The 12,372-nt window shown below is 32.4% G+C and overlaps 1 protein-coding gene across 2 annotated transcripts in view; it reads right to left on the reverse strand.

Moving 5' to 3' along the window:
- Positions 1-8,278: 8,278 nt before the first annotated feature.
- LOC149374027 (N(G),N(G)-dimethylarginine dimethylaminohydrolase 1) overlaps positions 8,279-12,372 on the reverse strand; it is a 257,232-nt gene continuing 253,138 nt past the window's right edge. For both annotated transcript variants that reach the window (XM_089595014.1, XM_089595015.1), the window contains one exon: positions 8,279-8,617. In XM_089595014.1, the coding sequence (XP_089451140.1) occupies positions 8,363-8,617 (255 nt within the window). In that variant the 3' untranslated portion in view covers positions 8,279-8,362. The remainder of the gene's footprint in view (positions 8,618-12,372) is intronic.

The raw sequence follows: 12,372 nt of genomic DNA on the forward strand, positions 1-12,372 counted from the left end.
CTCGTAAATTTTTAAAGATGACGTTTAGATGCGAGCTTAGCAATATGTAGGACTGGCCCTTACCTTAATGAAATATATTTTGCAAGATAAAGATTACACTCAAATCATCATGATAACTGCATTTAGTAAATAAGTCGACGATACCCGATACCGCCACTACCGGATGATTCGCACATCAAATCATCAATAATGATCAGTTTTGGTCGATGGTCGCCCACCCAATCACCGTTTTGTGATAATCCTTCGTAGAACTTAATATTATTTCTGAAATCTCGGTAACAAAACTGCCACTAACCGTAAAAAAAAAATGATCCACTCGGAACGAGTATGCTTCATCCGGTCAATGTGTCGCAAAAATCGTCTGACAAACACGGTCTTGCCGCAACCAGTAGGACCACTCAGTGTGCACGTCTACGGGTGTTGCCATTAAGTATCTATACTGTCAACTAAGCTCTGTCGAAAAAGCTGATTGACCACGAGCGATAAATTTTGCGGAAAGTTTTTGAACTACAGTCACTTGTGTAACTACCATTGAGATAATTTTGTTTTTCAAGGTTAAAGAATGTGCTGATGTGAAATTTCTTGGAATACGTTTTATTAAATAAAACAATAAAAGTATAAACATCTATTTCAATGTTTGTGCTGACGCTGATTATAAACCATCCGTCACGGTCGTAACGGTTTTAAGAATGTGCTGATAGATGGTAATAAGATACATTTATTTATTAACATCACAAATTATTCTTGCTTGAAATTCCCTACTTTTAATGAGTCATGTATTGGCCCCAAAAAGAGCCGTTATTTTTTCTATTACTTATTTTTTACAAGTTTGTATCTATTTTTTTTGGGTTGTAGAAAAAATTTAAAGAAAAATATTTAAAATTTTTTTTTCGTATGATTTTTCTCATAGTGAAATTTGACAATCATTATGATCGCTCTTTGGATAAGTTGCAATAAAGTTTAGTTTACTTATTTTCTGATCTATCTTATCGGTTAGTTGACATAACATTAAAAAGACAACCCCACTTTTCGATCAGCTGGTAATTGCACGCCACTATTTTTAAAGTTATATTTCTATAGGCGCGTTATACGCGAGGGTAAATCAACGATTTCAGATTTTAACGTTGAGAAAAAGTAAGTGTGATGGAAGTGGATTTTGCTCGAGTCTCCCCCTTTGCCTTGCCCCCCATGACGTACTTCCTTATTGTAAAATCATATTTTGGGTATTTAATAGGGACGAGGAATAAGTGTGGGATCGTATGTTATAGATGTGAGCGAGACAACACAGATGGAGTCATCGTAGACAGTAAAAAGTTGTTCTGAAATCACTGGAAGATTCGATGAAAGCACACAGTCTTGTCCTAGCCAACCTACATATTATTTTTATTGTATTGTGCCGTAATATGTTGTTAATAATCGTTAACTCATTAAATATTAAAATATTTGTTAGAACCACACCTAACTAACGTAGGTATACTCTTTCCAACGATAATTGCACTATTTTCGTACACAATATCGTTTCATTGACGGTAAATTTATAATTATAAATATGTTATCTGCCATATGATTTTATAAAAGTATAACTTCTTACTTGGGTACCCACTATCCAATGTTTTCACTGATGGCAGAGGTTCTCTCGTATCTTTCATCCATTGTATCACCAGTTGTTAAAGAAAAATCTTTATTTATTCTAAAACGTCGTGAACAACCATGCCAAAAACAACTGTAAAACTGTTATACGATACCACGACGATTATCCACACCAATTACTGGAGCGCAATAACCATCGACAACGATACCTTCCGGTAATCGTTTCTCTTTGCATCATCCAGCATGTTCGATGAGATCGAGAAAACGTTTCTCCATCCAACACAGTCACTTCAGCGCTACTTCAGACTGATTATTTACTAATCTGTAATCTCTTGGTGGTATAATACCGATTTGGTTTTTCCTTAAAAAATTTTTCTTGTAGACACGCATACATGTCGAGGCTACTGTCGTACATTCAATGAAAGCGTCCACTTAAAATTTTGCAAAATTTTTTCGATGAGCCATGCAAGCTAATCTTAAAATTTTTTAATTTTGTTTACATTATTTAAAGATTTCTTGTTGAAAATCAAATAAATAATTGTTAGCTACTTGTTCATTCTACCATTTCAAAAAATTTTCTCTTTCTTGTGCAGACATACTATGGGGCGAATATACATCCAATGGTGGTAGAGGACCTACATATGATTGATTTTTGGGTGTATTGAAAAAAAGTCGGAAAACACCCCTTGCAATACCAGTCAGACCATACGTTTTGGGTAGACTACTCAAATAAGCAAATAAGCAAACAGCATGTAAAAATAATTAAAACTATCGATAAATTTCATCTTCATGAATTTCATCAAAATATTTTTAGACCTATTTATTATGACAAATGATGTCACTCACTTGCTGTGTGTTACAACCCTATACTTAACAATAACTTGAGCATCGAATCCTTAGGTGTTGTGGGCTATACAGACAACTCGCTAGAAATGTTTTTGATGATCTAGCTCGAGATCTATTAACTGTTTTATCAGATTAATTCGAAAAATATATTAACATATTTCACAGTGGCCGCATCTCATTGAAACTGACTCTTGTTCCAAATCGATACAAAAATTACAAACTTGTTCCACGACACACGAATTAACTACATGAATTGTTTTCATTGTCACCCAACACAGATACTGACTATTATGTCTCAACGTCAAAATACAGTACTATGAATGGCGCTTTGTTATCAGACGTCCTAATGTGCTGTCTATAACAAAGATGACTAATAGGTGAGCGTTATTTACACGTTTTTCAAAAGAAATTCCACAAGTATGTATTTGTTTTTTGTTTGTTTACACAATTGTAGTGCTTTAGAGTTATTTCACACTGTGGTGAATAAAAACATTTATAACATTTATTAGAGCATCTATGATCTTTTATGCACCAGAAGCTTTTATTACAAGCTATACAGTAACCCTTACTTCCACTCGCACCTATCAAATTTAGAATCGGTTCAAAATATTGTTGATTTTCGTAATACATTAATCGTAGTATGTTACCTAGGCTTCCGTATGTATCTACGACAATACGTGTACCATCGTACTAGGGGGGATGACCGTGACCAAAATTTTTTAAAGAATATACAACAATGACTGTTTCATAAGTGGCAAAAAATAATTGAAAATCATTAATTTCATTAATACCGCATCCCATCTCGGGTACTTTGACCCTCGCCTATTTAACTATATTATTAGTTGCTTTTTTTTGCGTCGGTCTGTAATCGCGTCTAATAAAGATCCAATATTGATGCAGCTTACCTGTACATATTTACTACCTGATAACGTAAGCATAAGCTGCCGCCAAGGATCTTGGAAGGCAGAGGTTGTCATAGTTTCTAATAGTTAATATAGATTGTTTCTTCACTGTGTCTTTGGTTAATCATACACGGCTATGCCCTTCAGTACCGTTTACGATTGCACATATAATTAACAGTGTATCATCAATTTCAAAGTCATTTTAACCTTGTACAGCACCAAACAACACTTCCCACAAATCTTCGACAAAATGTGCACTGGTCTAAATGACAACTATAAAGGTCCACGATTGAACTTTCTGAATTTATTATTACACCAATGTAGTCGTTGGGTTCACTTTGACTAATGAGCTGTCTGTTAAAATCATTCATACAGTCTTCTGACCAGATATATACATAAACGTTTAGCGGCGGTCATGACAAGCGTCCACGTACCTCTCGTCCTTTATAGTTAAAGTTACGATAACGTTTAACAACCTTAGACTCGAGAATAAAGAGCGGATGCTCTCTTCCTCCATATTTTAAATAGAAATCTGTAATGACATTTACAAAAATTAATACAAGTGATAATAATACTCAATTTTATGTAGCGTACCAGTATCGTTGCTGCTAATGGTGTCAGTGCTGCTGTTGCTACTAGTATTACTACCGCTACTGCTACTGCTAGTACTGATAGTAGAATCATTACTATTTTTTTCATCTAAAAAAAAAATTTTTAAACATGATTATTAGATGAAAAATATAAGTAATTTTGTTACTTACCATCATCTCTGACGTCTTTATGTACAGTCTTTATGGTGAGTCTGCTTGTCGAAGGTTCTTGTTCCTCCACTAAAAATTAACTAGAGTTACGATTAATTATTTTTTATATAAAATACATCGTATACTCTTATCACCTTCTTCTCTCGTAGCTGCATTGACGCCATTGTATTATTGGCTCATCTCCGGATATATCGTCATGCATACATGTCTAAGTACTGTAACAAGTACTTTTATTAAGAAAAAAAGGAACGTAAAAAACAATTTATACGGATAAAAATTTTAAGAACTTGCAGTAACATCGTATTAAATCTTTCGCTAGGGGGTCCTTATTGTCAACTCTTCGTTTGACTGCTTTCACAACTGTTTCGAGAATCAATGTGTTGTTAAAAAGACTACGTTTTAACGCATCACTAATTGTTCTTATCCGACAAAATAGTACAAGAAAGGATAACTGTTTAACTAATACATTCATCGATAACGATCCTAAATCGTGACTCCACTCACTACCACACATTTTACGAAAGTGTGGTTCGTAAGCATTCGAAATACGTAACAAACACATAATAACATTAATTAAGTGCGTTTTAGTAATACCCTCCATAAAGAATAACATTATACGAAGAGAAAGAAAATACCTTGGATTAGCAGCTCACAAACTGTTCGATTAAAAAGAAAAACTGCAGATTTTATATTCTATACGAATAATCAAACACCTCACATGGCAATTTTGCACAGTGTGTGTCATACAAGCGTACACGAGCATGTATGTAACTTGAGACTCCTGAGGCGCATTCTACATCACACTATACTTATTGAAAAGAAAACTGTGATTTTTTGCAAATTTTTGTATTTTATTCGAATGTCTTACTCGATGGAATTGTTCATTTCTACGCAAAAAGGATCTCTTACTACTTAAATCCATGTATACTTGCACAGTGTGTATTTTGCAGTCGTGTGCACGCACGCGCGCGTTTGTAACTTTAGACGCTTGGAACCTTGGACAGACTATTTCGAGGAAAGAATCATGTATGACACAGAGACTATAAAAAGAAAAATACAATTTTTGCAATTTTGGCATTTTATGCCTCACAATGGAATACTGTTCTGTGATGAGTTTAACGGGAAGATCATACATCACGAGATATTCTATTAACAAAGAAAGTCGACAACGATATCCGTTTCTGCGTAAAGGACTCAACAAGCTGATTAACAGTTTTTTGATTTCTACGATGTGATCGCCACTCTTTTCCAGGAGATTCTTTTCCTCAAGTCTCGCGATATTTTTGCACAGTGGGCATTGTACATACGTGTGGATGTTCGTATGTAACTCTTTACACGTTACTTACCGTCGTTCTGTCTAACGAAAAAAAAACATATGTAGTGACAAAAGTAAACAGTATATCATATGACGTGACAAATGTTCGTATGTGTCTTTCAAATAAATTGTGCTGACTACGAAATTTCAAGTTACCACTCATTGGAGCCTACCTCTGAATGTACAGTCAGCATTGTCAGCTTTGAGGCAGCATCAAAAACCATCGCTCCCTCAGATTATTTGCAAGCTTTACAGTGCGTATGAAGCACAAATTGATAACTATACATTAAACATTGTAAAAAATATTGTGTGTAATCTGAATGATAACGATGTGCAGAGTGTGTACGAAGAAATTGTAGCAAATGACATTGTAAAATAGAAGACTTTGACAAATGATCTCATGTGTGGTATTGTGTACAATATTGCGTCTTTTTATGTAAATGCCTTTGTTAATGCTATGAATTATAGAAAAAAATTAATAAATGTATTCATCTTGTTGCTATTTAACCGTAAACTTACTTCTTTCCCTTATACCCTTCCAGTATACTCGCTTATTAAGCACATACACATAGAAAATGCAAGGAGGGGGAATGTGCGGTGGCCTGCCCGGGAAGTCTCTCCAGTTCAGGTGTAGGAGGAGGGGATACCTCTTCCTATAGTAAGTATACAGTGGCACAGTGGCTCCGTTCAGAAACTCTCACCAGGTGGTGGAGGAGGAGCGGTAGTCCTACCACTTCCTAGTCAGTGATCGGTGGCACAGTGGTTCGTTCGGAGACTCTCCCTACCTATGGTGGGGGTTTAATGTGACGGGCCACTGTGTCGCAATAACTACTTCTGTGCATGCACCATTCACGGACAATCACGTGTATATGTATCCGTAGTACCTGCGTAATAGTATGTGTCACCGTATAGCGTCTGCTTGACCACGCGGGAGCAGACAGAGCTCGGTTCAGCTATATTAATATATACATATACAGCGGTTGCTTCTTACTGCACATAAGGTAAATGTCCATGTTCGTGGAACGTGTCCCTGTTCATGGAACATGAAAATTCATTTATTTGTTATACAACATATTTTATAAAAAAATTGCGTTAGTTGTATATGTTATTTATCTTTATGAATTCACGAAAAAAGTATCATTATGTATACGATAAATGACCAATTTCAAAAAAAATTGCATAGATAGAGTCAAAGTTAAACATAAGCTATCTTTAGAATTGTACATATTAAGGTACCAAACTTCAAAGAGTCATTTATACAATCCTTATAACAAATATAAGTTAAAACTATTTCTGTTAAATACAATAGTGTTATCCAAGTAAAAAAGCCTTAATTGTCGTTCAATGTTATACTAAGTGTATGCTTTTAAAAAAGTTTCATGAATAGAAATATAATTATGAAACAATAGATATAATGTTTTGTAATAATATACGCTTTGGTGTTATAATCCTTACATAAACTAAGTAATTCTACAATTATGAACTACAATTAAAAGTTATAATAATAATTGTAAATTTAAAGCACACCATTAAAAACCAAAATTTTTACCGTTAAGGCTCACAACTAAAAAAGTATGATGAAATTTGTGGTCATTATAGGGACATTAACATTACTGAACGTTTACCAAATAGATTTCTCTCCGTGTATTACCTATCAGCTGTACATTAAAAAAAAATTTTTTTAAATTATTGTTTACTTATTCTCAAACAATGCATACTTACGTATTTGTCAATAAATTGTTGAATATTTGTCCCAGAATTGTATGTGTGTGAGTGTGTGGGCACGCGCGTATGGCTTGGTATGTATATGTATGTTTGTATTTACAGACATTAATGGTACAATTAATGTCAAATAATGTTTGGCTGCAATATATATAAGGCAGCTTCACTAGTGTCAGGGGTGTTCAGACCTTTCAAACGTGCTTTTCTATTTTAGTTTTCATAAATGTAGGATATCAACTTTTCTACGTTTTCTACCATTATTTTATCAAAAAACGGCAAACAGATACACTATCCTTCTAGGCTTGTTAGTCTTGCTATTAATAACTCTATAAAATAATCACGACACCTTCCTCCTCGAATCCTTTGCTAACTTTATTTTTTAAAATTATATTACTGAGTTTCTTATACAGAAACGTAAAACAGTCAACTATAACAAAAAAGGGAATCAATAATAATCTTATGACTAAAGCTGTAAGGAGCAGATAAACACAGGTTTTTTTTATGCATTTGTTAAACTTAAGCAAACGATTTATGCTATAGAATATAGTTACATCACAAAAGAGAGGAAATTACATGTCATGTATGTAAAAGCATGTAGATGTACTGATAAAATCAACATGTACAGTATTTGTTCGACTGCACTAAGTAATAATGCGTCCTTGTTTGAAGGCATATAAAAAGATAGTTATTTCAATTAAACATCTTAAGGTCACAAAAAGCAATAATGCTTGGCCAAAACTTATTAGCTGTACAAATAAGCTGTGATTAATGTAGCTTCAGCCATCTATGGTGTAACAGTAAATGTATTTAAAATATTTATACAAAGCAATGTGTTTTTTTCACTTGCTTCTTAGTCATCATAATTAGTAATAAGAAATAAACTCGGCGTTATGGAGCATGAGTATTCATTTAAATACATACTACTTAAATAGTCATGCTCCATAATGCCAAGTTTATTTTTTAATATTAATATTTAAAATATATCCATGCATAAATCATAGCTTACGTTAATGTCAAAGAACTTCAGATGACTATTATTACTATCATTATTATTGTTATTGTTGTTATTATTATTATTATGATTATTGTTACTGTTGTTATTGTTATTACTATTATTATCATTATTATCATTATTGTTATTTTGTGAAACTAAATAAATTTTTTGATAAATTAACATTCATGTGTATATATACATATATAGTTACACGGCTTTTGATTATTATTGCTTAAATATTATGAACTTTTCTTGATTTGCGTAATAATAAACAACAAGATGACATTCCTGATCCAACTTTTGTTAATTCTGACATGGAAACTTCTTTTTTCGGATACTTAACTTTATCAGAAAATACTTTGCTTGACCGTGGTATTTCATTCTGAGATCGATGAATAAGAGTCCCATTAACATAAAGCACATTGACAGCTTTATCTTCAGGAACAGTTAAGGTTTGATACATATAAGTCGCTTCTCTTTCAATTCTCTAGAAAAAATATTTTCAGTTATATTTTGCGTTATAAATATACAGTTATGAATATTTTCAGTTATACGTATACATACAGACATAAAAAAGAGGATACATAATTATACGGATAAAAATACTGATACTTCGGTGTAAAACCAATTAGGAAAATATAATGCAGTCACAAAATAGTTCGAAAAGATGATAATTAGTGCTGCTTAAAAATCATGCAGCACCCAATGTTTCTAGGATTAATTTAAATAAGTTATAAGTAATCTTTTACTACATGATATTATGGTACATTCGAGATTTTTGTTTTTGCCAGGGACTATCAGTAAAAATAATAGCTCAAGAAAGATACGGGGCATTTTTATTTTCATTAAAAAAATTAAGTCTTAGTATTTGAGTCGTACTTCCACTTACTACCCTCGTAGCACATCATAAGTTTTGAGAAGCAGACCCGTGCACTTTTTACGCACTTCTTACGCAAGTGCCATAAAAATTGCCTAAGGAGTGCACGGGTCTGCTTTTCAAAGCTTACGATGTACTGCTAGCGTAGAAAAACTTCTAAACTGGAAGATTATCCGTTGCAAGAGTTATGAGGTTATATATCATTTCGTATTTATATGTTATTTGCCATAGGATCTCATATTTTCATAAATTTTTTAAATTTCGGAAGATGGGTTAAATTTAATAACAAAAAATTAAAAAAGGCACTCTAAGTCCTTGTAAATACTAGTTTAAATGTACAATTTGTATGTTATTTAGAAAAATCCACCTTTGGAAACAGTTCTTAAAATGAATTATTTATTAGTTACTTTAGATCACATGTCAGCTAATGTACACGATGCAGATAGTGCAACTTGATGTATAAACTTTAAAGTTCTAAACTGATTATCTCATCAATTTCTTCGACGTAACATTTTAAGTCCAATTTCCTTTAACTATTAAGAATAGTATATTAGATAATCTATTATACAACAGTTTGAAATACGTGTCATCTAATTTTAATGAGAAAGCTGCACAAAAAGCTGAGGAAAAGTAATATACAAAACATATCCGTAAAAAACGAAAAGAGTGCTTACAGCTTAATGCAATCTAGTGTTGCGTACGTTAAGGTACAATCATATTACTTTTTCACTCAATAAAATTTTTTTTTTAGTCACATTTTTGTGACAACTTCTTTGTAGCTTTGAACATGATGTTTAACCTAAGAAAAAAATTACATGTTATAGTTTATTTTCATCTTGAATACAAATTAATTCAAATTTATGTACTTGCTTGAAATATATTGAGTATTCGTAAAAAGAAAAAAAAAAGTTGTATGATAAGGTATTTTAAACGATCTAAAATTTCTACATATGGTAATACTATGGAAACAGTGTTAAAAATAAGTGTTCACATTAGATATCTTGACTGAGCTTTGTATTCTCATTTCAAAACATGAATGTAATATAAAAATCTTTCATTCTTCTATAAATAAGGACAAAGTTGTTTATGAAAAAAGTTGCAATTAATAAGGGTTATCTTTTATTTAAATGAAAGTAACTGGGGGGCAATGGGTGTCAGCCCTTTTCTTTCTATGGCAAGGACGTTGGAGTGTCTTTAACCCTCAAGGACACGGAGGATGAGTGATATACACATGCGTAAGGTGTGTAAAGTTAAGTAGAGTTACTTTCTTATGATAATAATGATAGATGTCCCATCTTTTTAGAGGTACCTTCCATATTTGTGGTTAGATGGTATCTCTGATAAATAGTCCAAATACACAAGAGTTTCTTTTTTTTTTTTTTCTCACGTTTCCCGTTAATAAGTTTAGAACACTACCTTCTGATACTATGATTACCATTATGCAGGTGCTCGACTGAGAACGTCATAAAATGACCATACGTGGGTTGGGTTTGTGATGCCCCAACTAGAGAAGCTATCTTTGAACTGCACTGCAACCACTGTTCTTAAGTATGTACAATCTTTGGCTTCTTTCGCAATACTCAAAGTATTTTTCCCCTTTTTTCTAATCAGTGCTTTCCTTCTGTACGTCCAATAAAATATATTGTTTAAAGTTTCCATAGAAGGTCTCTTATGTATGTTACCCACTAGAGTAGTGGACGTTCATTTGCACTTGCTGTGCGCACACCTGACAAAATTCAACTCAAGACGGCTCGAAAGTTGGCGCTAGCCGTCGCAGCTATCGTGTCACTATTTGACGTTATAACAGGCCATGCTAGTAGCCAAGTTTTTGGGTGTTGATGCCATGGTTCTGTCATCTTCATAGACGTGGAGCCCCTGAGGAGCTCAGTATCACACCTGGGCGCGTCTTTCAAGATAATGAAATGTAACGAAAAAATATGATACTATCAATACTTGAATAGTATATTTAAAATATTACTATATTGTGTACAACGGTAATTGAATTTTAAAATGTTGCATTGCTGTTTTATATGAGTTACTTGTCCCCTTATTTTACAGATAGACAGTTGGTGATGTTCTGGGAGACAGAATTTGTTTTTTCCAGAGCTGATTATTAACATGCTGATGTCCTCTTGCTGCTGCTTTGACTTGGTCAGAAACTAAAGTGTTGACCTACTGCCACAATAAAATACGATTTTTTTTGTAAAAAGATTACGAAAAAGTCAACTGTGCTTCAATTTAAAAAAAAAAAAATAAATAAAAAAAAAAACTATTTATCAGTCATCCAACGTGAATTTTCTGTATTTGTTGTATCCCATATTACTATAATGTATACCGTCGATTTTATTTGTGTCTTGAAATAGAAGATTAGAAAAAAATTTTTTTTTAATTTTTACGGTGCCTACTGTACAAGTGATTTAATACGTTTGGTACATGATAAATAAACTATTTATTTAACAAGTTAATATAACATTTGTGTATATTTCAGAAGATGAAGCAGTTTTTTATAAAGAGCGATAGATAAAAACAATAATAACAAAAACTGTACAAAATAACTTTTCTTTTTAATTAAAAAAAAGTTTTGTAATTATTTATAGACATGATATTATTGGAGAACCACGGCAGTGTTTTAATTAATAATACCTTTGTAAACTTTACCTACAGTAATGTAGTAAAGTTTTTATGAAATATTAATTACATATTTTTAATGAAATCTTTGTTTATCCAGGCTATGACTCTTTTTAGTCTTCGCTTTATTGTTCTACATATATTCGTGATATTCTTAAATCTGTCTAATGAACGGCCAAGTTAAATACGTCAAAAATCATGTTTGACCTGCTATTTTGACAAGCGTAAAATAACGTAATTCCTCTGCAGTGCTTGTGCCATGCCTTGCTTAACTCTTCAGAGTAATATAGCATTGGAAGTATATGTCGTTTACCTATCTTATAACCATAAATCAAAAGCTCATGAAGTGTCCCACTTATTTTGGACCGCAGATATACGTTATAGTGAAGTTTATGTGTTTTGAATAAAAATTTTGTGAGTTCTTTCAAGTTCAACTCTCGTTTACTTATCAATGCTGTATTACTTGTTTCATAAAACTACAAGTCTTGATTTACCCTAACTTTTAATTCTACATACATTTTTTATGAATAGAAAATTTTGCTCTCATAAATTTTTCTAAGAAATATATTGTACAAAATTTACAATTTTTTTGGTAAACTTGAATAACGTCTCATAAATTTAACTAAAAGTCTTTGTTTAACATAAATACTGTAAGCCACTTAAAGAACTGTACATTAAAAGAATATTTTAAAATAGTTCCAAAAAAAATTATAACAAAAGATTGTAACAAGCTTTGA

This window comes from Copidosoma floridanum, unplaced genomic scaffold (assembly GCF_036245765.1).
Source record: "Copidosoma floridanum isolate Cflo_tuat_1 unplaced genomic scaffold, Cflo_Japanese_pri ptg000023l, whole genome shotgun sequence".
Lineage (NCBI taxonomy): Eukaryota > Metazoa > Arthropoda > Insecta > Hymenoptera > Encyrtidae > Copidosoma > Copidosoma floridanum.